Source organism: Nomascus leucogenys, chromosome 1a, assembly GCF_006542625.1.
Source record: "Nomascus leucogenys isolate Asia chromosome 1a, Asia_NLE_v1, whole genome shotgun sequence".
Lineage (NCBI taxonomy): Eukaryota > Metazoa > Chordata > Mammalia > Primates > Hylobatidae > Nomascus > Nomascus leucogenys.
The window spans coordinates 95,744,541-95,772,296 of NC_044381.1; the positions used below are offsets into that span (position 1 = coordinate 95,744,541).

The following is a 27,756-nucleotide window of genomic DNA, read 5'->3' on the forward strand; positions in this document are numbered from 1 at the left end:
TTTGTACCTGCTGGCAAAATTGGTTTATTCTGCAAGGATGGTACTGTGTTTTACCCTGCCTGGCTTATTAAAGAGTTAAACACTTTTGAAATTATTTTTATTTCATTTTTACATTTCTCTCCCTTAGCCTCTGTGTGTCCATTGAAAATACTGTTGGATCCTTTCACAGTTTTCCCAGAACTGCCTTCCAATCATGTCCATGGAGAGGTGGTTATACTCTGTTCTCCCAGTGGCTCAGACACGCAGCTTGTCTAGAAAGCCACAGCCACTGTGGAGGAGGTGAGAGGTCAGCTCTTTCGTTGGTCCTGGTGAGGGTAAAATTTTTAGTCAGGCAGGAGGTGCACTGACTAGCAAAGGGAAGAGGAGAGGGTTCGCCCTGGACCCCACAAATCTGCCTCTTGGAGCAAACAGCCTGCAGGTAGAGGGGCCTATTAGAGGCTGCCCAGTTCCCGGGAGGGCCAACCCCAGCCAGGAAGAAGACCTGAGGCGCAGGATCCCTGCGCAGGAGGTTGCAGGATCCCTGCGCAGGAGGTTGCAGGATCCCTGCGCAGGAGGTTGCAGGATCCCTGCGCAGGAGGTTGCAGGATCCCTGCGCAGGAGGTTGCAGGATCCCTGCGCAGGAGGTTGCAGGATCCCTGCGCAGGAGGTTGCAGGATCCCTGCGCAGGAGGTTGCAGGATCCCTGCGCAGGAGGTTGCAGGATCCCTGCGCAGGAGGTTGCAGGATCCCTGCGCAGGAGGTTGCAGGATCCCTGCGCAGGAGGTTGCAGGATCCCTGCGCAGGAGGTTGCAGGATCCCTGCGCAGGAGGTTGCAGGATCCCTGCGCAGGAGGTTGCAGGATCCCTGCGCAGGAGGTTGCAGGATCCCTGCGCAGGAGGTTGCAGGAATGCCCCCCTCCCAGCCGCAAGGTTTCTGCTGGCCTGTAGAGCTTTCGTGATCCCCGCCAAGATGCGAACGGTAAGGTCCTGGTATGGATCGCAGTTTTTGCCCGAAACCGGAAAACACTCGCTTGGGATTTCGCAGTTCTGGCCCTCGGGCCCGCCTGGGAGGCACACCCTCAATCCCCACGGAACGAATTCCGCGTAGGCCGCGGCTAAAATGCATTTTCCCAAGGCAGTAAAAGTGACCCCTGCCCCTAACAACCTTTGGGCTTTCTCTTCTCCTGGCTACTACTACTCCCAGTGTGCGCTGAAATCTCTTTATCATTATCGTGTTTTATAAATGAAATGATTTATTTATTCGCTGTTTGCAGGGAATGAAAGGAGTTGATCCTGACTCCAAGATGCATTCCAAAGAAAGAAAACGCAACTGTAGCCCGGACTCCGCGGAGGAAGGCCAACGGACTCCACCACGTGCGCTTCCGAGCCACTTGGGCCCAGCTAGCTGTGTTAATTATGGGTTCTAATTTTATTGCACCTCGGCACCTCCTGGTTTGTTCCCACTATAGTGGTCTTAAAAAGAAACACACACAGGCATACCCCAGAATGAATCCCCGGGAAGGCAAAGGTAGATTTTTTCGGTGCTTGACTTGATGTTCTGAGAGCGCGCTGAGAGTCTCGGGCATGTCCTGGCACTCTTGGAAACAAATTGCAGCCAAGAGCAGGGTTCTTCCGGTCCTCTCCTTGCTCCTCTGTGCGCCGCTCGGCCGCGGGGCTCCTGGAACATGTTGTGCACCGCCCCAGTGGCTGCGGACCTCACCTCGACGGCCTGGCTATCCGGGGCCAGGAGGAGACGAGCAGCAGTCTCCCGCCCTCACCCAGTCAGCTGCGACCTCCGCGGCACGGACTCTTGGCCAGTAGTGAGGAGGAAAAGGTTGCAGATCCTCCTTGCTGCGGGTTCTGGGTCCGGCCTTGGGCGGCATTCTGTCTTCTAAAGTGTGGAGGTGGGTAGAAGAGTGTCCACTTTCAGTGTAGACACCTGCGGTATGGGGGCTTCTTTGGGGGCTCCAGCGTGAGCTGCTCCTGCAGATTAGGGAAATGGAGAGAACAACAATGGGGACATGGCGGAATTCAGATTTCCCCCTGTTAGTTAACAATATGGTTTCGCTTAACCCAAGTGTCTTTTGTGCTCTTATTTAATGTCTCTTGTAAAATGCGAACTAGAATAATACCTCCTTGGTGTGGTTGTTGTGTTTGACGTGAGCCCTCAGCAAACGGTAGGATGAACTGGAGAAGAATGGGTCCATTACTCCCCACACCCTTCCCTGCAGAGCTTTGCTGTCTCCAGCTTTCCCGGCCTGGCGCAAGGACAGCTCACAACCAGTGTCCTTGAGTAGCCCCTGGGGGCCGCAAGAGAATCCAGCCCGGTAAGGCATAGAAGATGGGTTTTCGGTGAATCGTGAAAAGACATGATCCGGTTTCCCTTGGAGCATGGTGGATAATGATGCGGAGCTTTGGGGTCAATGGAGAGTTGAGGGTGCAGAGGGATCTGAAAGGGAGAACCAAAAATATCAGACTTTGAAGTTCTGTGGATTTTCAAAGGCGGTTCCCAACCTTGGCAAAAACTAGTGGGTGCGCGATCTAATCTGGCTCCTATAGGTGGCGCTGTGACAAGGTGCGGTGGCCGGGAGAGGTGGCTGGAGGACTCGAAGACTGCGGAAAATTTTCTGCGACTCCGACGCTAACCCTCTGCTCCCAGCCTCCGCTTCCTGTTTTCGAGGGATTAGCTAGGACTGTGCAACACCAGTCTCCGCTCTCGTAGTCGGCATGGGGCTGGTGGGTGGCGGGGTGAACTCGGGGAAGGCGACAGGCTGGAAACACAGCGCCTCGACTTTGCAGCGCCCTAACCCCCTATCGCCCCGTCCGCTGCTCAGGTGCGAGGACTCGCCAGACGGCACAGGACTGGGGGCGACTCGCAAGGGTATCATGCCACCTAGAGGAAACGCGCAGTGAGTGAGCCCTGGGTCACTGAAAATGGGAGAACGTTCGTGTTGGTCAAGATGACTCCGGGCTGCGGGTTGATTCAGACTCCTCGGAAGCCAGAAATTGGGTCTAGAGTGGGTTAGTCCCTCCATCAGCAGTTCGGGCCCAGCCGAAGCTTGGGGCCTAGAGGCCAGATGCCCGGCTCTGATCAGAGGACAGCGGGCTGGACCTGGCAGCCTGCAGGCAACCTGGACCTTGCAATAAAGCTGCATTCAACATAACTCAGACCACAGTGGGAACCCCCGAAGGGCTTCATGTGAGTCCCGAAACCAGAGTTTAGAGGCGCGGCCTGGTTCTCGTTTATCTTTTCCAGACAGCATTTAGGCCAATAGGGTCTTTGGAAGGAGGCAGCCCCAAAGCCCTCACGCCGACACCGGAGGGCAGGGTCTCAAACAGCTGTGCTTGAAGAACCGGCAATCTTGCTTTTCCCACACGCAGCTGCACCTCTCCTGAGCGCTGCAGCTCATGGCTGTATAGTGACCATGGACTGCGTCCTCCTCACTAAGCTGCGCAACTTCTGCTAATGCTGCAACCCTGGCAAGACGAAATCCCCCTCCCTCTGGCTAGATCAGCCCAGCCTCCCCTCGGGGACCCTCCCTGCCCCTCCCTACCCCTAGGCCGCTCCCCCCTTCCTCTGTTGGGATCCTATCCTTGTTCGCTCTTGCAATCCCGCAGCCCGGAGTTTTGCCCCCTGCATTAAAATATGTTCTCTTTCATTTGCAGATTTAATAAACAAACGTAACCATATCACATGGAGCTCCACACTGTCCTTCTGAAAGCAATTCCGCTGTTGAAAACTGAAAAATGGGTGTAATTTGCGTTCAGAAAGTAATGTTAGGGTCACGGCAATTTCTCGGGCCGTTATTTATTTTTACTTTAAAGTCTTTAGGAAGGATTTGCTTATATGCTCGGAAAACTTCCAAATGCGAGAATACCAGCAATCCCGCTCGCCTTCAACGCGTGGGGTAAGGGGGGTGGGGAACTATTACTGAGTGACGCTAATATGGGGAAACTGAAAAGAAATGTCGATTGTTTTTATTGTAATAGAAGGAGGGAGCAAACAGAAAAACCAACCCCGGGTGATCGGAAACAGGCAGGCGGAGAATTAAAAGCGGGTTTCAGACAGCAACAGGCCCCTCCCCTGCCCTCGCAAGGAGAAAGCGGGCGATGAGCACTCGCAGCCCGTGGGGCTGATCCCACCTCCCGCAGGGCTCCGGCCGCGTCGCTGTCGGACCCGCAGAACGCCGGGTAGCATTTCCGAGCTCGGGCCCGACCCAACCCGCTGCCATTCTAGCTACCTCGTGGAGCCGCGGAAGAGACTCTTGAACCGTGAGGCTCCTTGATGAGAAGGTGGAGAGGCTGCGGGGCTATTCTCCGAGCATCTTCCGGCCGCGCTCTGCTCCTCTCGGTGCGCTTGCGGCTTCTCCTTGGGCTGGCGCGTCCGCAGTCCCTCCAAGTCCAGGCCGCAGGTCAGTGTGCGGGCGCCTCCGGTCCTCCTCTCCCACCCCGGATCTGCCTTGGGCAGAGGACCCCTGAGGGCTGTCTTCATCCCCAATCCCCGCGACTGCTCCTTTTGGCCGCCGCCCCCTCCCGCAGCGCAGATCCTGCAAGGCCAGCGGTCCAGGGCGGACCCTCCCACTCCCTGGGAGCCGGGCGAGCTTCTGGCTGTCACTTGCCGCTGCAGTTTCTGGGAAACTCAGCTGGCCGCTTACTCTGCAAGACGGGGACATAGCAGAGGGCCGAGTTCTGGAGAAGCTGGGCTCCAACTGACCCTGAAAGGTCTTGCCTTTACTGCATTTGCCCCCAGACGGCTAGAAGTCAATGCACTGTGAAAATCCCAGTCCCGGACCTCGGACTCTGGCTGTCTTACAATCCCTGCGACTCCTCCGAGTGGACAACAGGCAGGCACCGTCGCCTGGGCCTCGCTTGGGGGGATCCTGTCTCCAGCAGGGGGCAAGTTGGAGGAATCAGCTCCTTAATATTTTCTGCTAGCTCTGCTTCCATAACTGCAACTCGGAATAGAACAGCCTCTCTCCCGCGCATACGCACCCCCCACTCTCGCCCTATCCTCCCATCCGCAGTCATCACTGACCTGTAGACCTGGAGGAGCAGGCTTCCGGGCGTCGGTCCAGGTTGGGGATACAGGGAGGGGTCCTCGCATTCCGCACAACCTGTAATGCTTGGGTCTGACCTCGGCAGCCCACGGGTACAGTCTGCCGGGCTAGATTCCTGTTGCTTCTCCGCGTCTCTCCGCCGGCCGCTCTAGTGCCAGGAAGGGGGCGCCGCAGGTGACTGCCCGTGGCACTGGGACGGCTGACAGATTTATGGAGACTTCACAGCATCTGGCTGGGGTCCGCGAGGGCAGGGCGGAGTCCGGTCGATCCGATGCTGGGGTCTAAAGCTTCCCCAGCCACACGCCTGGGCCGAGCTGCCCCCCGAGTCCCAGGCCCCTGCTCCCCTTGGGCGGGTGTACACCAGGATCCGGCCAGCGCCGAGTGTACTGGTTCCTCCCACTCGGTGTAGCCCCCTCCTTCACACTGTCCGGCCCGGCTGGCTTCCAGTCTCCCGCTGAGTAAATATTTATCCAGAGAGCGGGTCGCCCCTCGGAGGAGGCCTCGACGCGGCTAGGGAAAGGCTTTTTGGCTTCTCCCTGGCTTGAGCCAGCTGCAGGCCTTACTGGTTGTGTTTTGGTTTTGGTCTTAAACTTCTCCCTTTAGTCGAAATTCTCCCGATCTCTTTGTGATCTTCTGGGTCCAGAGTGAGCAGTAACCAGGGGGCAGACTCCAGCTGACGCTTGTTCTTTCTCTAAGTCCTGCATCCTTATATTCACCGGGACTGACCAGACCTTAGTGTTCTCTCTCTTCCTTCCTCCATCCTCTTTCTCTGCCTCAGATCCGTCGTCTCTCGGTCGGTCTCAGCGGGTCGCTGACTACCTCGCCCCAGCACTCGGCCCGCGCCCCGGGAAGGCTTCAGCATCACCCTCTTCTGCTGGGATCCCGCTGACCCTGTTTGCAGCTTCGGCTTCCCTTGCTCCCAGAGTGGGGTCTTCGGCTTGCCGCGGATACTTAGTGGCCCAAAGCACCTAAAATTGACTTTTCCTGCGCTCTTGAGACTGCCAAGAGCACCCAGTACCTGCAACCACCGGCATGAGTGGGGCCTGCGGGGAGCCGCCAGAGCTGCGGACAGGCCCTCTGCCCAGTGAGTTGCTACCCTTGGCACGCCCAGGGGATCCGCAGCAGCTAAGGCCACATGGTCACAGCCAAGTTCAGCAGGTGGAAAGGGAGAGATGGCATTGAACCTATGTGAGAACTGGGGAGATGTGTGACAGCTGAAGGAGTTGTTAGGAACAAGAGGGAATTGTATGTTACCTCCATATAATCAGAGCTCTAAACCATATCAGTTTCTGAACCAGTCTAGGCTGGTGCTGCAGAACTGCTAAAGCTCTCGCAGAGTCCCCAGACCCCCCGCGGGACATTAGGTCTTGCCTGTTGGTATGCGAACATCCTTGTACCCGCCTAGCAGCCCTGCAGACTGCAAATTCTCCCTGGGTGCACGGAATTAGAGCAGATTCGGCGCAGAGGTCGATACTCACTGTCTGTCTGTGAGAGGGGAGGAGGATTCCTTCTTGATCAAGTTGCCAGGCATGTTCATTCCCTCCCGCAAGCCTAAGGCAAAGTCGTAAGCTCCCCTCCGATGCGGCAAAGTCTCAACTAATATATCTACCATCCTTAAGAAGGAGCTGCTGCTTCTAAAATCTTTAGATTTCCGAAGCCTCTCCTTGTGTAAAAATGCCAGGTGGTGCCACACGATGTCACCCAACAGGTATTGGGGGTCAGACCAGGGTGAAATTGCTATGAAGTCAAACTTCAAGAAGATTTTAAACATTTGAAACCAACCAACAAAAAGGGACAAGTTCAAGTATGTCTAGTTGTGGGATTTTCCCCAAGATTCCGATTCTAAAGAGTGGTGTTTTAGTTCATCTTTACCTTTCACATCCTCCATTCTGTTAGGTAATTTTGAATTTAGAGTGTATCCTAACCATAGAAGTGGGAATCTGGAGATCTGTTCCTTTGCAGAAGCATGGCTGATCATAGTTTTTTCCTGGGTTCTTGCAACTTACTGGCCTGAGATCTGGGACCAGTCAGCTTCCCTGGGTGTAGACCGGAGCCACACACATCCCTGGGGAAGCAGCCTGAATCCTGTGTGCACAAGGAGCCTTCTGGATTGTCAAGTAGCAGTAACAGAGTTCACGACCCCAAGCAGTACAAACTCCCAAATTCACGAAAATATTTCTCTTCTTGTTTATTATTTTGATTCACATTCTCCACAACCCTAACTGCAAATATTAATAACTTTGCCTGCAAAAAAGCATACGGTACACTTTTGATTAGACTTAGAGTGAACAAAAGTGTAAATTTCGAAGTAGGCAGAACCACAGGGCCTCTGGGAGCTTAATGGAAGACGAAGGAATTACATCCATGTGCAGCGTCGGTGTCCACTGTCTTGGGGCTAAGTCTCTTTTACATTCAAACAAAACTCTTTCGAGAGGGCTCACTGGTTTGGAGAACCCTCACGAACGCTGGCACCGAGGGCCAGGGGCCCAGGACAGTGGCTGAATGTGGCAGAGCCTTGGGCTCCGTAGTGAGTGCCCCACGCACTGGCAATCGGTCGGCTTGGGGCTGTGCGCTAGCGTTAGCTGCCTGTGGTTCAGTTCCCCGCACACGGCGTGGCCCCTGCCTCGAGCCTGTGTGGCTAGTGGTTGGCCGGTCCACTTGGACTGGGGGGCCGCCGCAGGAAGCTGGTGGAAGGAGGAACCTCCCTGGCCTTACCAGTGGCCCCACCTGTGGCTCGGGCTCCCCGCAACCTCCTGGTTTCTCTGGCCGGCCTATCTTCCCACACCTGCGCTCTCGCCACCTGGCATGGACTGAAGTGAGGTAGAATCGGCAGGTGATACAGATCCTCTCCTGACAGTCCCCAGAGGCCCGCATGACAGATTTTGCTAAGACAACTCCCTCGCCCCTGTGCACGGTGGCGCCCGCCTCCCACCTATAGTCTTAACTTCAATTCTAAGAAGTCTATCGTTCCCCGGAGGAGGTCTCCTCGGGCCCCTTCTCCCTTCGAGTCATTCATATTCAGACCAAACGCTTTCATTTGTTTATTCAGCATTTTACCAGCCTGATTTTGCTGTCTTTTTGTGCCGCTTCTGGGAAGATGTCAAATACCGATTTTCATTGTATTTAGTCACCCAGGTGGGGAGCCAGCCTGAAAGAGACAGCGGAAGGAGTTTCCTGGACTGCGCTGTCGCTCACCGACCCGCACCAATCACCACGCAGTTTGCCCTCGGACCCGCCCCTTTTAGGGCGTGTCCCCAGTGAGTGATAGACGGAGCCGCCCGGCCCTGCTCAGCCCAGCCCACGTTGCTGCTTAGATTGAAATGCAGAACTCAAGCCTCTTTCATCGGGGCACGGACTTCCTTTTACTTCTTCCTTTTGCCCTCTCGCCTCCTCCTCCTGGGAAGAAGCGGAGGCGCCAGCAGTCGGCCGGGATAGAAACAGGCCGGGCCATTGAGGCGGTGCGGAAAGTTTCTGTCTGGGAGTGCGGAACTGGGGCCGGGTTGGTGTACTGCTCGGAGCAATGGGTGAGTGGCGGCGGGGGACTCCGTCAGAGCCGAGAAGGGAGGGAGGGAGCGAGCGGGCAAGGGAGGGAGGGAGGGAGCGCGAGGGCGCGCGCCACTAAGCGCTCACGTTCTCTATTGACTTTGCTCGTGTTCCTACAAGTTGTAGGAACACGCTAAGGGTCAGCGGCGCACAGCAGTTCACTGTGAACGCTGGCTACTGGGAGGCTGTTGATGCCATTTTCTGATTTTAAGAGAAGGGAGCTGTGGCATCAGCGAGGCAAATTGCAGCCCGAGTAGCAAACCAAGTTTTGTTTCACACGCGCGCACACATGCAAACAAAATAGGAAAACAAAACAAAACAAACAACAACAACAACAACAAAACACACTCTAGCTTCCCCTAGACTTTGTTTAACTGGCCGGGTCTCCAGAAGGAACGCTGGGGATGGGATGGGTGGAGAGAGGCAGCGGCTCAAGGACTTTAGTGAGGAGCAGGCGAGAAGGAGCGCGTTCAGGCGTCAAGACCGACTTCTCCTCCTGCTTCGGGAGACTTTTGAACGCTCGGAGAGGCCCGGCGTCTCATCACTTTACTTGGCTGCAGGGGCCTCCGGCAAGGCAGTAATGAGGGAGGAGGTCCGATTGGACCGTGACGGTTTGGGGCCGTTCGGCTGTGTTCAGGGACCATATGGTTTGGGGACAGCCCCAGTCGTTAGTACAGGACGGGTGCGTTCGCCCAGTCCCCGGACGCGCAGGGAGGCCCAGTGGCAGGCGGCTGTCCCAAGCAGCGGGTGCGCGTCCCTGCGCGCTGTGTGTTCATTTTGCAGAGCCAGCCTTCGGGGAGGTAAACCAGCTGGGAGGAGTGTTCGTGAACGGGAGGCCGCTGCCCAACGCCATCCGGCTTCGCATCGTGGAACTGGCCCAACTGGGCATCCGACCGTGTGACATCAGCCGCCAGCTACGGGTCTCGCACGGCTGCGTCAGCAAGATCCTGGCGCGATACAACGAGACGGGCTCGATCTTGCCAGGAGCCATCGGGGGCAGCAAGCCCCGGGTGACTACCCCCACCGTGGTGAAACACATCCGGACCTACAAGCAGAGAGACCCCGGCATCTTCGCCTGGGAGATCCGGGACCGCCTGCTGGCGGACGGCGTGTGCGATAAGTACAACGTGCCCTCGGTGAGCTCCATCAGCCGCATTCTGCGCAACAAGATCGGCAACTTGGCCCAGCAGGGTCATTACGACTCATACAAGCAGCACCAGCCGACGCCGCAGCCAGCGCTGCCCTACAACCACATCTACTCGTACCCCAGCCCTATCACGGCGGCGGCCGCCAAGGTGCCCACGCCACCCGGGGTGCCTGCCATCCCCGGTTCGGTGGCCATGCCGCGCACCTGGCCCTCCTCGCACTCCGTCACCGACATCCTGGGCATCCGCTCCATCACCGACCAAGGTAGGGGCTCAGAGGCTGGGCGTGTGGATGTGCAGCGTCTGCCCCGCACTCTCGCGGAGGTCCCAGTATCTGCGGCCTCAGGGACACTGTCTTTCCCACCACCTGAGGCTTTTTCCTTTGGAAACGTAAGGAGTCTTCCTAGGGGGTGTCCTGATCTCATTAACTTGAAACTCATGCCCCTGGTTTCCTTGCCACACACAGTCTCCTGCCTCATCTCAAACTACCAGACCCATAACATCCCCCCATCCCCAACACATGGTTCGCATTTTCCACCCTCCCCCGCCTCTCGCGCCGAGGCAGCCTCAGCCCCGCTTGCTCACTTGGAGAGTGCGGCAAGGGCTGGACTTGGGGCGCAGCCCGGGAGGCCCGAGCCTGCTTGGGGCTGCCGGCTGCAGACGCCGCTGCGGGCAGAGCAGCTTGCTTGGGGATCACTACGGCCGGGAGGAGTCCGGCCGGGAGGAGTCCAGCACCCCGTGGAAATTGAAGTATTCTCCGATTCTGGTAATCAGGCCAAATTTGCTCAGGCAGGAAGTTCAAATGTCACCTAATTGGTTTCATTCTTATGCTTCACTTCATTTTCCTCGGAAATGGAGGTCCCGAAGTTACTGCTAGTAACTTGCATGTAACTCATTCCCAGACGAAGTCATATTCACATTCTCTTTCTCTCTCTCTCTCCCTCCCTCCCTCCCTCCATTCACTTTCTAACTTAACAGACTTCGCTGTATATACCTTAGGAAGGGAGGTGGCATCAGCCACTGCAGTGATGGAGATAAAATGCAGGCAATTCCATGCTGTCCTTTTACTGTTCTTGTCAGTTTTCCCTGAGCCTGCCACTTTCCTTTGGGGTCCCCGGGTCCCCGTGAATGCAAGTGGATATCTATCTAGTTCCTGCATGTTTTCAGCAGTGCCACCCCACTGTTCCTTTCCTTTCTCACCCCTGACCTTGCCTAGTCTTAAGCGTCCTTTCTGCGTTGTCAGAAGGACTCCCCGAGCCCTCCTGCCCAGTCTGGCTTCCGCAGGAGACCTGAGTTTGTTTTCTTTTACTCAGTTTTTTTTTTTTTTTAGGCGTTAACTTTTTTCTTGGTAGGGAGAAAAGAAAGTCTAAATGACCTAGATGCAGAATTTAAATAATGTGTAGATAGTCCACTTTCTTAATTTCTCAGCCTAAAGTTTTAAAAGTGTAGAGGAAAAATTAAATAGGAAAGGGGGAAATAGTTTCTTTAATTACTTCCTGCCTTTCTTGGTTGCCACCACATTGGCACAATTATCTTTTTAAGTAATTAAAGCAGGGCTCTGATTTCTCATCTTCTTGTTTTCTGACTGCAAGTTTACGAGAGCCCAGTTTTGTCTTATTTGGAGCTACTTGGAGCCGTAGTTGGAGAGAGTTTGCCCTTGATTTATAGGATAAACTGACCTCACTGACATTTAAAGGAAGGCCCTGTTCATGGGAAAGTGTGAGATCAGCAGAAATGGGGGCTCACAGGGGGATCTCAATTTCTTAAGATAACTTCAGGCTTGTGCCCACCGACTGCCTTTTGTCTGGGAAGGCAAAGATAGACAGGCAGTTCTGGACCAAAACACAGTTTCCTGGTGCAAATGGGACTCAATCTAGTTCTTGGGGGTGGTAGAGGAGGAGACATAGTGGAAAAAAAAAAAAAGGCTGACAGAGTTTAAAAGAAAACTTTTCCTGCCTAGGGATCCTACCGTCAGAGCAAATGTCAGTTGGGAAAGTATTGGAGAATGGAAAGGAGCAACTTTTCCTTTTAGATGTTGTGATTTTGGATGCCAGCTTTAAACAACCCAGTTTGTGACAAATTTGTGATTATAAAAATGATCATTTCTACAAAAATGCTCACTCTCTTAAAGCACTGTGGTAGATGGAAGTGTTTAAAATCAAGTTACAATGGCTTTGCCAAACTTCGGTCCTCCACCCATAGGACCCAAAGACAAACATACATTGTTTGTAGCTTTCACATATCTCTTTGAAACTATACTTGGTCACTGAAAATGCCAATAATTCAATATTCTCAACCCCAGGTATTATAATCATTACTTTACACCATACAATTTTCTTTGCATCTCCACCAAGAACAGAAAGAATAACTGATAGCATTACACCTTAACACTTAATTTTACTTTCATTTTCTTAACCTATTTCATTTTCCCTTTCTTGTATACGTATATTTTAAACTCTTTCAGGAAAACCCTGCCACTAGCACCCATGGCATGTATAGTGGTAATTGCAAGATTTATTTATCACATATGTAATGTGTAGAGGTAGAGTATCAAGGGGAGCCCTATGCACACACAAAGCAGAAATCTGTGCACGTATATTTTGCACTGTATCATGGGAATAATTTAGTTATTTGTTTGCAAAGGACTGTGCAGGCCTTTTTGTTCTCTATTGACATAAGTACCAGATCCCCACAGTGCAGTGAGCACCAGTGCAGGCACCCTTAGGTCAGACGCTCCTCTCTTTCTTTTCAGCCATCCCCACTGCCAAATCGTTGTCAACCCCCAGTCGGCCTTGGGTTAAGAATGAGGAGGTGGAGAACGGCACGTGCAGCCTTAAGGGTTCCCTCTCCCATTTAGGTTTCTTCCACTCCTTTGCCCTGGGAGAGCGAAGGGGCGGAGGGAAATCAAAAACCGGTTGAAAAAGAAAAAAATATCTTCCCTCAGGCGTGGGTCGGAGAATTTGGAAAGGCCTGCTCTCAGGCGAGTAAAACTTCACCAGGCCCTGGGCTGGAAGCACAGGAGGTCGCGGCTGGGTCCAGCGCCCTCGGGAGGCCAAGGGCAGGGAGCCGACCCAAGGTCTAAGCCCTCCAGCTCTCCGTCGCGGGTTTGGGTCCCGTCTCAAGAGTGGGGCGCGCGGGCTGGGCCTCCGGCCTGACACCTTCTCTTCTCTCCAGCAGTGAGCGACAGCTCCCCCTACCACAGCCCTAAGGTGGAGGAGTGGAGCAGCCTGGGCCGCAACAACTTCCCCGCCGCCGCTCCGCACGCGGTGAACGGGCTGGAGAAGGGAGCCCTGGAGCAGGAAGCCAAGTACGGTCAGGTGAGGAGGCGAAGGTCCGGCCAGGTGGGCCGCGTGGCGGCGGGGATTTAGGCGATGGAACACTCGGGTCCCTTTCTGAGCTTCCCGCGAGAGAAGCCCAGGCTGGCGCCCCTTTGCTGCTACGAGCCAGATCCTTCGTGGACTGGGGCGAAGCAGAGGCCTGGGCCTTGGAAGGCGGAGCTGGGGCCTCGACCCCCTCCAGGGGCCGGGAGCGCTCGCCAGGGCGAGGGGGGTCTGGGGCGGCAGCTCCCCGGGGCGCGGCTCTGGGAAGCGCCTCCAGGCCTCTCGGCCTCCGGGGGCTTGGGGAGGCGGCTCCCGAAGCCCTTTCGGCGGCTCTCATTGGGGGTAGAGTTAACCAAAGAAGGCGCTTCCGAAGGGCCGGGCGGAGCGGCCCTGGGCCCTCGGAGCCGCGCCTTCACGCCCGCGAAACGCGCGCCCCGGGTCTCGGCCCCACTGTGCGACGGCGGCTGCGGGGTCCTCACGCTCGGACTTTCTCTCCCGTGGCTCTCGGACAAACCCGCTTGGCCAATCCTGCGAAGAGGGGCACCCAGATAAACGTAACAAAGCTACCATTTTCTCGACTAAAGGTCACATTGTAATCTCCCAAGGAAGTTAGTGAGAAAACCTCAAATTATACGGACTGGCTGTGGACCGTTTAATTTTGCTTTCCCTCCGTCCCTCCCTCATGTCTCCAAAGGAAAATTTAAAACACTCGTGTTTTTATTTTCCCCCTGAGCAAAGCTAAGCAGCCACCACAACAAAAGCCCCAGATTTAAGTCTAAATTCATCACCATCCTGGAGTCAAGAGTTCAAAACTCTCAAAAACCGGACCTTAAGGCAATGTAAGGTTTCCCCAGCGGACCCCAGTAGGTTTGCAAATTTCTTAATCCCAAACTCAATTCCAAAGCCTCAAGCTATTCAGTTTTCGTTTTATTATTTTGAAGACTTAAAATTTTTAATGTTATCTTATCTGTCAAAATCAGCTTTTAAAATTAAGTGGAATTTGTTCCTCTTACTCACTTGAAAAAAAATCTTAGTCATTTTCTGTAACAAATCCCATGTCCACTTCCTCTTCCCTCTCTTATTTTGTTGAAATAGAATCAGAATACATATTAGTGGCTCTCCAATGGCAAATAACACAGAAAATAGCAGCAAGGAAAGAGAGCCCTTTTCCTTAGTCTGTTTCTACTGTAAAGAATGTCAATGAGAAATGATAAGGAAGTTTGTCATTTTCTTTTACTAAACGACCCACCCTTAATTCGTAATTTGCAAAGAAAAGGCAGAATAGGAGAATAGGTTAGGAGCTCCGATCTCTGGCTGTACGACTTCTTAGGAAAATATTTAATTTTTTAGAGTCTGTATTTCTTCATCTTTAAAACAGGGAAATGATACTCCCAACCCAGAGATGTTATGAGTATTCAATGAGATAATGCAACCATGTGGCACATAGTAAGCATTTATTAAGTATTGCCTGTGGTTCTAAGTGGCAATTAAAGAGACAAGTGTAAAAGCAAGTAATATTTATCAGAGTATACTTTGTTCTGAGAGACCATAGTCAAAAAGCTTCAAGGGATTTTGTTACAAACAATAGAAAGTGTGTATAAAGCGCCTACCATAGAAGCAAGCATTGAATAGGCGCTCAGTGCTTTTTATTAGGTCATCATTTATTGGAATAACATTGTGAAGTATAGAGTTGAAAAAGTTTCTAATTCCCACATGTCATTGATGAACCCAGTTTATATATCAAGCAGTCATAATCCAAAAAAAAAACCTTTATACTTATTATTTATTTATTTATTTATTTATTTATTTATTTATTTATTTTGAGACAGAGTCCAGCTCTGTTGCCAGGTTGAAGTGCGGTGGCGCGGTCTCTGCTTATTGCAACCTCTGCCTCCCAGGTTCAAGCGGTTCTCCTGCCTCAGCCTCCCGAGTAGCTGGGATTACAGGCACGCGCCGCCACACCCACCTAATTTTTGTGTTTTTAGTAGAGACAGGGTTTCACCATGTTGGCCTGGCTGGTCTTGATCTCCTGACCTAGTGATCCACCCACCTCGGCCTGCCAAACTGCTGGGATTACAGGCGTGAGCCACCGCGCCGGCCAGTTATTTTTATTTTCTCTTCCTTGAATTATAGATCTAACACTGAAATTTGTTTGGAAATGCTTAGTTTATAATACACTTCAAAACTAAACTGACAAATTATTTAAAATAAAAAATTTGAAGTTTTAAGTAATCGATATTCTGATTATTAAAAATAGATTACGTTTTATATACTATATTTTAAATCACTAAATTATCACATTTATAGAAGAATATAATTTAAAAAAACAAGTAACCAAATAAATATTGCTCTAAATACTTAATAAGCTATTTTTTTCAGAATAAAAATATTTATATCAAACTTACATTTGCAAAGTTCTTAATTGCAATATGCTAATCTTCTGCATTGCAATATATTTAGTAGTTAGATAATTCAAATAATGTAAAATTTCTAAACCTGAAAAGTTTCTAAGAATAATATAAATTAGTGACTACTCTGATAATTATCAAAATAGTGCTTAATGTTGAAAGTGTGCCAAGTTCAGCCGTGTCATTTTTCTGAGCAGTTTTGAACTTTAGACAGTGATTTCATGTAAGGTTAAATTACACACTAATACTTGTTTATAAACATACAAAGGTAAAGTGTTGCCCATATGTGTGCATTTCTCTTACCAATATTCAAAGGGCAGATTTATTTTTGAAAGTTATTTTTCAAAATGGAATCAGTATATTTCAACCAAAATGTAAACTCAGGTAACACATATTTTTCCCTCTGCTTATATTATGGGCAAAAACTTGAATGTCTTTGGCCAAAAAAAAGCTTTAAAATTTTTCCCACTTTCAGGGCATTTGTGATTGTTATTAAATAGTGCAATATTATATGATAGTAGTTTAACTTTATTATATAAAGAAGGAAATTGAGAATTCAGAATCATAGAGCTTAAAGCATATTTTTCTTGAGGACATCTGAAGAATTACCAAAGGGCTAAACTATGCAACTGAATATAGATACTATTGATTACCATAATCTAGAGTTTCTATTTTCAGCTTTAACTGTAAAGACAGATGTCCTGATTCCTAGTAATTAAAACTGTATGCACATTTCAGCTATGCATATACCTATCTTTTGTCTTTGAAAATTCAGTTTAGAATATTCCAACTTGTCTTACATATTAATATTACATTGTAATTAATATTTTGCAGTGCCGTTCAGAAGTCCTTATTGTCTCTGAGGATAGAATATTTATTTTGGCTTTTTCATACCCACAGTTAATATTGGGGCTAGAAGTACTTAATTCCATTAACTTCTGAATGGCAACAATGTTCTCTGCTTCCTGATGGCCAGTTCTCTTCTGTTGAAAGCATAAAACTCCAATGGAATAAAAATGGAATGGCCAAAAAACCTTATATAGAGAGTCATAGGGGCTGGAATACATTTGCCCTTTTAGGAAGTATTTCGTGAATTAATGCCTCAATTTTATTCAAACTATATATAAATAATTGTATAGTTCTTGAAAAATTTTCTACAAATGGTCATACTTTCTCATGAAAAATACGTTGCATATCTGATACTCTAAAGTAATTGGAGTGACAGATTTATAAGCTTTGGGTATCTTCATTTTGCGGTTGCAGATATTAATTTGGCAAGTTTAATATAACACTAGCTAAAAATTGAGATGTCAGAAATAGAGAATAGTCTATAAATACTTGAACTTTTTAAAAGTTCAGAATTAAGTTGTGAAAATAGTTGAATTTAAAGATATAATCTGAAATTCTTATGAAGCATCTACTTGTACATGCATTTGAAGTGAAGATAGTCTTCTAGAATCCTGAATGTGATTTTCTAGTGTATTATTTTAAAAACTGGCTGTCCTTGCGGACATACTGTTCTCAGGAAGATATAAATCATATTGCACTAAATTTTTCTTCATATTCAAGTTAATTTTTGTAAATAATTTATGATTTATAGACAATGAAATCTTAGGCAAATGCCAGCAGAATGTCTTTGAAATTCATAATGTTATCTGTTATGAAAAACATCCTTTGACCTGGTTACATTTTAACCAGTAGTATTTCAAAATAAAATTAATGATCATATATCAGTAAAATGTGTTGTATAAAATAGCAGGGAAAGGTAATTGAAAATTTTTCAAGGCCATGTCAATTTTAATAATATTTTGGAAAATTATAAAATTTAGAAAAGCTCTTAAATAGCGGCTTTCCATTTCTTAGAAACATTTAGATCTACAATATGATAAGTAAGCGTAATTAAGATCTTGTTGGATGAATGTTGAAACCATATTTATAATCATCATTTCATTTTGTCGGGTATGTTTTACTAGGTCATTGCATAATGAATTAAAAATGGAAGAATGACAGAAAAATGAGCTCACCAAAAAAGAGAAAATCTTGTTTATTTTCAGATCCAAAACTTTTTCTTGCTTATGATATCAAGGTTGAAATTCTAGGTGAAGCACATCTCTATTTGTGGCTAAATCTACTTTATTGTAAAGCCAAGGTAAATTCATTTTATCATAAGAGGAGGACCAGATTGAACTGACAAGTGAAAGCAGATTGTGGGCAGAGGACCTGGCACTGTTATTTGCATTTATCTTCACGATAAAAAATGTTGAGTAGACAATTCCCAGAATTTGAATAATAGTCTATAACCTCTAATTGCCAGACATTTACCATACCAGTTTTATGGTGGTCACAAGTGTTTTGATACTCATGTATTTTCATTTACTTGGAGGAGGGAGGATGAATGGAATAACCATAAATCAAATAATAAATGGCTAGGTTAGAACTTCTGTTTACTTTTTTCAACAGCTTTATTCATATTGCTTGCTTAAAGTGTAATGCTTGTTTTGCGATAAATGGTGCCTACCTTTTTGCTTTGTTTTTGAAGCCACAGTGTCACATCTTTTGCTTTCACAAACCTACACTAACTTAAGTATACATATGGTTGTGGAATGCTTATGATGTATCCTGTTTTGTGGGGATACAAGATGATTAAGGCAAGTCCCTGTCCTCAGTTTACAATCTAGCCCTCTGCCAATACGGTTCCTCAATATATTCACTAAAATTCCTTTAAAAAAACTGGTAAATCTGTATTTTGAACATTCGGAACAAATGAAATTAAAACTTGTACTTTCATTCTTGTGATAACCTTAACTAGAAGAACTACATTGCATCTTATATATTTTTTTCTAGACTATTTCCTTTAATGTCAGTGTGATGAAGTTGGTCTTTTCCTAAAAGTATTAAAACAAAGCAGTAACTTACTTTTTCTAGGGTATGCAATTTAGTCTTGCTTTGTATTAGTAAATCTCCTTCTCAAATTTAGGTAGAAGATAGTTTGCTATAGAGAGCACCTTTGCACAGTTCTTTCAGGGGAAAGAATTCTCATGCCTTTCGTGGAAGATCCACATGAGAAAGCAGTTGATGGATTGAAGTCTTATTTATGGAATCTTTAGGTAAAGTCATTTTCAAAAATGAGATTTCCATTACATGCCCATTGCTGGGGTTTCATTTGGAAAATTTGTTTACTCTTCCCTGGGGATTCCATATGTTGGTTGATTTATAAATCATATTTACAATCCAATTAAATAGAGTAATTTAGCATGTTTGCTCCCACTATATTTATAGTGTACATTTGGTAGTCTCTACTTGGCCTGACTAGCTTTTCAGATTAATTACATGCCCTTCACTGAAAACGTTAAACCGATTTGGGACGTTTAAGTCATGTACTCTTTTACTGGAAAGAATAAACAAACATCAATGCTACCTGTAGTTGTTTTCCTTTGCGGTGGAAAATTTTACTCTTTCAGTGATTGCTTCATAAATAACAATTACTTGACCCAGTAGAGATTTACATCTTTTACTTATGTTATGTGTCAAAATTAATAGTGAGAAAATTCATGTGTTTATTGAGTCACTAAAATGAATAAATAATGAAGGTGGCAGGAGGCAGGTAAATTTTAAAGCACATTTACTTGCCCTTTTTTTTCTAAATTTATAAATCTGAACTTCAAAAGGAAAAAGTAAAATTAAGACAAAACTCTCCAGACCCTCAAGCTAGGTCATAATTTAACCTGAGAGAAAAACTAAGGGCTATTTTTATACTGTTTAAGTTTAAAGATTTCTGTTTTGTTTTTTTTTAAGCAAACATTTTAGCCTCTCCTTGCCTTTTTCTTTTTTCTTTCTTTCTGCCTTTATTTATTTATTTGTTTATTTATTTATTTATTTATTTATTTTTATTTATTTATTTTTTTGTGTGATGAAGTCTCACTCTTGTTGCCCAGGGTGGAGTGCAATGATGCAATCTCGGCTCACTGCAACTTCCGACTCCCGGGTTCAAGCAATTCTCCTGCCTCAGACTCCCAAGTAGCTGGGATTACAGGCACCTGCCACCATGCCCGGCTAATTTTTGTGTTTTTAGTAGAGACGGGGTTTCACTATGTTGGCCAGGCTGGTCTTGAACTCCTGACCTCAGGCAATCCTCCCGCCTCAGCCTGCCAAAGTGCTGGGATTACAGGCATGAGCCACCGTGCCTGGCTGCCTTTTTCTATGAGATGAAATCAACCATCTCCGAGCTTCTCTTCCTACCCTGTCTTTCTGCAGTACAAAGGGATTGCATCACTAAAATGATACTAAATAAATATTGTGGATTTAAGAGAACTTTGAAATATTTAGTACTAAGAATAATGACATAAAGCAAGTTTGTGCATTAAGTATGAGAAATTGGACAAATATGGAAAAATTTGCTCTTTTTTTACACTTGATAAATGAATGTAATCATGGAATAAATAGGGCGCTAGAAGGTAATACAGGCCTAAATCCAATGTCCTGCCTACCCTTAAATTCCAGGAACATTATCTAAGATAAAAGTTCAATGCAGCATGTCTCTGAGGGCAATCTTCCTGGGGGAACATCTCTGGGCAAAAAGAAGTGGGTCCATATAAGGGGACCATAGACATTGCAACAAAACAACTCAAGAATCCAAGCAAATGGGGCAGATCAATGAGCAAGAGTTCCAAGGGCAAAGGTGTAAGAAAAGGGAAGATGACTAAGCAAGGATTTCAGAGAGAGCTGTAATTTTGAATGATAGATAAAATACAAAGAAAAAAGAATGGGTAGGGAAAATTTAGCTGTGATGAAAAATGGAACTCACCAGCAGTTATGTTCTGCTAACTAGAACACTGTATAATATTACATTTTTAAACCTTATGTCCCTATATGATGTTGGCCAAAGATTTTTATTATTTTAGAAGTAATTTTAATGTTAGCATTCTTATTTCATTTTTCTTACTTCACATTGGCATCAGTAGTATAAAATATTAGTCAATGCTGGAAATGAAAATATTAGTTAACACCACATAGAGATGTGAACACCTTTCCATAACTGAATTGGATTTATTTCTTTCCAAACTCATTTATCATAGATTATTGGGACAATTCTAAATAAAAATGATTAAAACTATAATCTCTATGCAAAACTAGATTTTTTCCCCTGTAATTTGATAGTTCTCTATCTTGATACCCATCTCCTGAGCGCCTTAAAGTGTGTCTCCTTTGAGACATAATCAGCCATTCTCAAAAAGTGGAAGAAACTGTTTTTTTTTTAGAAGCTAAGAAATAGTTGAGGATCTAACAATGAGAATCATGTTCTAGGAGAGAAAAGAATTTGTTACCAGATGTTATCTCAAAAGATGCACTAGTTTTAAATTAAATTGCATCTATCTTTTCAGTGTTCAGGAAAAACAGTATGATATGCTACAGAGGACCCTGCATTGGGCAGGGGTGATAAATTCTTTTAACACATGGCCACTGACTTGCCAATTGGTTGAGGGTACACGGCTAAACCTCTTAATCTATATCCTTGTATAAAAAGAGGATAAGATTTCATTTGTATTCAACAGTTATGTGCGGTAGTTTCTTGATTAAAAAAATGCAGCAGCATCATTCTCTGAGACTCTTAAAATACACTTTAATTTCAGTTGAACATTGTGTTGTATTTGTGACATACTATCTTGTAATCATGATAAACTCAATCATTTATAATGAATTATATAATTCATTAATCCTCATTATTCAGTAAAATATGTTGGATATTTCTTGGTGCCTGGGAAATAGGACACACTTAAGAAACTTTAGCATCCTTTCTCTTTCCCTATTTTCAAAGAACCAACATTGAAAAACACAACATGAGGTGTTTTTTCTTACAGAGCATAGACACAAGGCTAACCCCTCTAATATTTTTCTTTTTTTGTCAGAAATGCATGAGTAATGTTGTCATACCCATGTATATATGCTATTCCATGTACATATTCATTTACTCTGCACTGAGAAAATAGTTTTTGAGACCCCACCTTTGCATTCTATAGATGTAGAAGTGAAAACAATGGCCCAAATAAATTAAATTAGAAAGTAATTCCTGTGTTGCAATTGAACGGGAAAAAGTACCTAGCTAACATACACCTGATTAACTTAATTCTAAGGATTAAATCAATTTTCCTAATAAAATTCTAGTATTTACATTATATTTTCACTAGGAAATATGTTGAAATGGTAATTCATTCATGTCACTATCAGGACACAGGATCTAGGCTTTATTTCTAAAGAGTATAAAAATTGAGGGGAAAAAATTAGACTACTTGGAGAAAGATGCCCAGTGTTCATGCCAGAATCAGGATTAAAAATCAGGGTGTTTTTAGTGTTGTTAATGGTAACGATACCAACAATAATTCATTGGATGCCAAGAGAGCACTGGTTTCTAGGCAGGCTCGCCTGCCAGGACTGCTGCGTTGTGTTTGCAAACAAAGATTTTAATTTCTAAATTCACTTCAAGAGATTTATCCACGTGGCTTTTAAAAACTCACATCACAGGACCCAAAAACTTTGCAAGCAAATTGGAAAATTTCAAAACCAGGCATATGCATTTCTTTTATATGGGGAAAGACAGTTTCCTTTGTGATAAAACAGTCCTGGAAAAGGTACCTGCAATATGCATTTAAAAATCCTTGCAAGACAAAGTGCCTGATTTTTGTATGTCCTTTGTCCAACGGGCATTTTCAATATGATCTCTTAAAATATGGTCTATATTTTCTTTAACGAAGGTAGTGTTTGTTGTGCGTTTCTAACATGACAGCCTGCAGTCTGTGCCCTTCTTTACTGAAAATGAAAGTTATACCAACCAGGCCTGTCACCAGTGCCTCAACAAAAGAGCCAAACAAAACCCAAGTCCCAGGAAGGTTGACAAAGGCAATGAGGACAGCCGAATAGATTCTAAGAGTATTTAATTGCCATTAATTCTTTCCTCACCCTGCACCTCCTTCCTGTACTTCCAAGTGGCACAAGCAAATACTATGAATTTTCTGGTTGCAGCTTTCTCTAAATGTTTGTGGAAAGAATAACATCTTGCCATTATGTTTGTGTAAGTGGCAAGATTGTGAATGTCTTTAGAATATAATAAAGCTCAATTTTTTAAAAAAAGTCAGAGAGTAGAGTCAGAGCATTGCTGGCTTACTCAGACTTAAGCTCTGCTTCTTTCTAAGAACGTGTGAAATGTTCACTCCTGTAATGTGATTATTTTTCACTTCTTTTCTACTCCTCTCAGGCACCAAATGGTCTCCCAGCTGTGGGCAGTTTCGTGTCAGCATCCAGCATGGCTCCTTACCCTACCCCAGCCCAAGTGTCACCTTACATGACCTACAGCGCTGCTCCTTCTGGTTATGTTGCTGGACATGGGTGGCAACATGCTGGCAGCACCCCATTGTCTCCCCACAACTGTGACATTCCCGCATCGCTGGCGTTCAAGGGAATGCAGGCAGCCAGAGAAGGTAGTCATTCTGTCACGGCTTCTGCGCTCTGATGGGAAATTCCGTCTCCAGCAGCTTCACCCGGGTCTCCCTGTCTCAGCACCTCCTACCCCAATTCCCAGGTCTCACATCCCACCCCTCCTGCCCTCCAGCCCTCCTGCCTTGAAAGCTGGCTGTACGGACTCACATCCTTTGTGCTGATGACACTTACATATTTCTTGCCATAACTTTTCTCTTGCAGAAAAACTGACATGATTTTAGGATTTAAAAACAAGAGGAACGATAAGCATTGAATGAGACATTTGTGTTGCCCACAAACTGTCTTAACATAGCAAAGAAACCTACACCCCTCAAAGGGTTTAAGGAACTTTACAAACTAGTCTTTGGTAAAACCACATGTGTATATTTATTCTAAATCAACCTGAACTTTTGAAATGTGCAATTGTTGAGATTTTGCAAAATCAATAAAGGAAAATACTTATAGAAAAAATTATGCTACACCCTCTAATCAAATATGGTAACCAAGTAAGCTTTAATTCATCATTAAGAAACAAATCAATAAGTGACTTGTTGGAGTGATCCTTTGTTTATCTTTAAGACGTGACCTATTTTGTTGAAAAATATATGTAGAACCCAAGCAATATCTGAATCTAGCTCTCCCTGGTGTTTTGACTTCGTTCCAAATACAATAATGTTTATATTTTCTATTAGTTTGTAAATATGGACTCTGGATGGTGCATTTGTGTCTTCATTCCATAAGATATTCCCCTCCCCCCCAGCCCCACCTCCTCTCTATTTTTTTCTTTCTTTTTTGCAAAGGTGACTTTCTGGCAACGTCTTTGTCTCTGTTTGGTGGTGGGCTGCTCGGGCTCCTGGACCTGGACTTGCCCCCAAATTTTGTGTATGCAGTGAAGGCTTCAACATCTCATGAAGGACACTTTCTTTCTACAGCAGAGGACACGAAAAACAGATAAAACAAGCCAGTCTCCCATTTTGTACCTAATCAAACAACACACATGCCAAGCATATAAAGACAAGAGGGTGGAAAATATCTGAACAAGAAAGCTCTAAAGGAAGTCACTTAGAAACTTAAGTTTAATGTGAAATGTTTTGCAAAGACACTTAAAATGAACTTTGTGTTGAGAAAACCACTGTGAAACTAAATTGTACTATTATTGTTGGCTTACCTGTGTGTTCAGCAATCTCAGCCCCAAATTATGTTGTAATTTAAAGAAAATGGAAAATTCTGCTCTAATGAATGTAACAATGGCTTGCTGTGAAGTTTACATTGTTGTACAGAAGCATAATTCGCATGTAGGTAAACTGGTGGTGGTACTAGAAATACAATGTTATTTAATTTTGACAAATTCCCTTTATTCATTTCTGAAATTACAGGACACAGTTTAACTCATAAACTTTTCTAGACCAATTTATTTTTCACTTTAATGTTAATAACAGTTGTGGAGTATGTGTGTGTGTGAGCATGTGAGTATGTGTTGTATTTTAAAACAATTGATTTTCTGGGGCAAAATTCTACAGTTTTTAATCCCTTCTGTTTAGGAAGTTCTTCCTGTTTGGCAATATAGGCTTAAAAATATGTTTTTAGGACATTGGTACAATTCAGCTGTTGGAAAATTAATATATTGAGGGTTTTTTGGTACTAATTCTGTGCAATAACTAAAAGAGCACCTCACTGGATATGGATGTTGAAGATGTATTCCCTAGGTGATTTTAATTTCTTCCCATCTGTGCTGTGCACAGTCTACATGGCAATGCGGTTCCACCACATTGGTTTCATGGCTTCATTTAAAACTCAGATGGCTAGATTAGTTAGGTTTTCAAATCACTAGGATGTAAACAGTAAGAAGATTTCTGACACACAAGTTATGTTAGAGTGACTGCTTTTTTCAAACAGCAGATATCTTATAGAGAGCTTTGAACTGCATTTATTTCTAAAGCAACCGAAATTCAGTGCTACAAATAGAGGATTATAACTTCAGGAGAAGAATAAGCAGAAGGAGCAGATGAACTCTCAGGGCCATAGTCTTCCTTTGATCTTGTAAAACTCCCATTGACATCTGGAGTTCCCAGTCTGGTGAGAAAATAGACTATAAACTGAATGGAACAAAGATCCAATCCATTATTTTGGTGGAGACTTTAAAACCATACCATACAGGGACTCTCCTGTCATCTGAAAAACTGATGTAAGGTACAGAACTATTCTTTATCAAATGTTTTTAGGTGGCTGTTAGGGGGCTTTAAAAAATATTAATTGCTTGTGTGGAAATGCAAATAATGTTATTTTCTTTATCTAAATTAAGAAATCTCTTGTTATTGTGCTATTTATAATTTTTTTCTGGTTCTTATATTTTAAAAAATCTAATATTAATGGTATCGAAGTTCCCTTTTCTCCCTCTAGGTCTTAACAGTGAATTCACATGGAGTAATTTTTAAAAGATAACAGATACAATTTGCTATTCAAAGAAAATTATGATTTAAAGCCACTATTTAAAATACGAGAAGGAAAATAGGATGGATTAAAGGGTTAACTTTTAAAGATTATTATTATTGGTTAATGTTGACATATGTCCTCTATCTCATAGATGGTAAAAGTGTTGCTTTTAAACTGGCAAATGCACTCTTCAGAAATCCTTTTCTATCTGATGCACATGGAGAGGTTAAAGGTTCAATTTCATGGCCTCTATGCAGGCAGTGCTCTCATCGGATGTAAGAATATTACCTGCAAGGATAGAATGCACTTGTGCAACAGAGACACATTCTTATTTCTCTTTTTTAACAATTTTGTTTTGTTTTTAATGACCCTTTTATTGAATATTGGACTGAGATATAAATTTTAAAAAACACGTTGGAAAGGATGTACAACAGAAGGCTATATATGTATATACAGTATGTCAAAAGCCTTTTATTTTTATACTTCAAATGCTCTAAATTAATAAAAAGTAATAATTACCATGTTATCTTTTACTTTTTATTTTCAAAATGCTTTAGTGAAAAAGCCCCATAGTAGAAATAGCCCACAGTAGTAACTTAGGACAAGTGTCATATGGACTTTCAGTTATTCTTGTTGACTTTACTGAATCAGCATCATCTCTGGATGCAGATATAAAATCAAGTTTGGTTACATCAAGACCAAGGTTGGTACATGTTAGTATAGTAATCCTTAGAAATGTTAAATGTATTTCTTTTTCAGAACATTTCCCCTTCATCATACATGTTTTAATACTGCAGACAGCTGACTTCCCACCTGAAGTTGTCGTTTAAAACTAGTAACCTGAAAATGCAGTTCTGTTCTACACATTCTTCCTAAAAAAGGCACAGGTAGGCATGCCGAACAAAGTTATTTGGATGCAAATACTGAAGGCTGACAAATGGGTTCAAAGGTGTTTCCAATTTGTGATTTAACATGAAAATATCTCATCAACAAAACCTGTCTTCAAAGAGAACTATGTGGAGGAAAGTAAATTTTATTTCATGTTTCCTACTTGTTAGAAGAGATTTGGGATATCATGATTTAAACATGCTTAAACAACAGTGTTTTAACATTCTGTTTTAAACAATGTTTTAAAATACCTGTTTACTATCTTACAGCAATATGAGATATAAAGTAGATGTAGGAAAATAGAGCTGATATGTGCATAGTTCCTAAAGAAAACCAGCAGATTTACATTTTAACATAGTATTCATAAAATTAAACATTCTTAAAAGGTCATTTTGGTGCATTTAAAAAATTTTTTCTTGTGCTCTTTAAATATTATTTATGGAATATTTAATTCATTATGAAAACTGCTTACATTTTGGCTTAACTTTTTTTTAACTCAGTCTTTGAATAATTTGATTTATTTTCAATAGTTTAAGCATTTCTAGACCTTTTAGGAAAAATACTGATCAATACAATGAATTTTCATTGTGAAGCATTGAAGAGGAACATAGGAGACAAAGTTTCTATTTATTTTATGAAATATATGATTTCTATGCTATTTTTCTGTATTCACTTTAAATACCTCATTGTTTCATATTATTTTTCCTTCTCACAGTTTTATTTATACAGTCAAAACTATAATCTCAAGTTGCCTATAGATATTTTTTAAAGTATTAAAATAGATATTGTTCTTGAACAGTTTTCTCCTTCATAATTATACACCTGGCCAATCGATAGTCTGTCTTCTTCATGGTGCTGCATAGCAAATATCCATTATCTCAAGGGGGAAAAACACTTCCTAGGCAATCACCAGTTCTCCTGAAGCCATGAATAGGTGTATTCATAAACCAGCAGCATCACTGCACCACCTAGAAAAGAAAAGAGCTGTTTTTTATTGCAAATCCTCTGGAATAGCACTGGCTTTCCCACTGAATCCATGATGTCTCGCACAGCCTGTCAGGCAGAGGCTGTTCGGAATCAACAGCTCTGGAGCTTCAATACAAAGATATAAACTACTGTGGAAAATTCTCAGGATAAAATCAAGACCATCTTGAGTCTCCAGATACATTTTTCCCCATGAGTTTTTGCAACTTTCATCATTTGTCATCAGATTCTTTTTCAAGCACTTTTAATTTTTAAAAGTAAATAAATATAGGCATATTTAGTCATGTAAGGGCATGTGGCTTTCTTGCGAACAGAAACCTTCAGATTCTTCATGTGTAGGCAAAAGATTTATCTTTTTCAGTCTATAATTAGCAGTCTTAATTGCATTCAAGAAGAAAATCTCTAAGATGGTGCTTGATGGATGAGTCTAGTTTTCTGTCACAGCTTTCAAACTGCATTGCAATGTGGAAATTAGATTCTGAATATTTAAAAAATCCGCATTGCAAAACCTAACAAAAGGAGGTTGAAAGC

General features: G+C 44.5%; 2 protein-coding genes across 3 annotated transcripts in view; one reads left to right on the forward strand and one right to left on the reverse strand.

Annotated features, from left to right (window-relative positions):
- The first annotated feature begins 4,054 nt into the window (after window positions 1-4,054).
- PAX9 (paired box 9) lies at window positions 4,055-24,316 on the forward strand. Its single transcript, XM_030813683.1, has 5 exons — window positions 4,055-4,389; window positions 8,162-8,558; window positions 9,361-9,987; window positions 12,900-13,039; window positions 22,700-24,316. The coding sequence occupies exons 2-5, from the start codon at window positions 8,555-8,557 to the stop codon at window positions 22,952-22,954; spliced, it is 1,026 nt and encodes a 341-aa protein (XP_030669543.1). The 5' UTR covers window positions 4,055-4,389; window positions 8,162-8,554; the 3' UTR covers window positions 22,955-24,316.
- Window positions 24,317-24,429: 113 nt separating this feature from the next.
- The window catches only part of SLC25A21 (solute carrier family 25 member 21), a 511,294-nt gene continuing 507,967 nt past the window's right edge, over window positions 24,430-27,756 (reverse strand). Inside the window, exons 10-11 of one of the 2 annotated variants that reach the window (XM_030813695.1) lie at window positions 27,152-27,209; window positions 24,430-24,993 (exon numbers count right to left, since the gene is read on the reverse strand). In XM_030813695.1, coding sequence (XP_030669555.1) covers window position 24,993; window positions 27,152-27,209 — 59 coding nt within the window. In that variant the 3' untranslated portion in view covers window positions 24,430-24,992. Of the gene's footprint in view, window positions 27,210-27,756 lie in introns of both variants that reach the window. The other variant, XM_030813699.1, reaches the window with a different exon arrangement.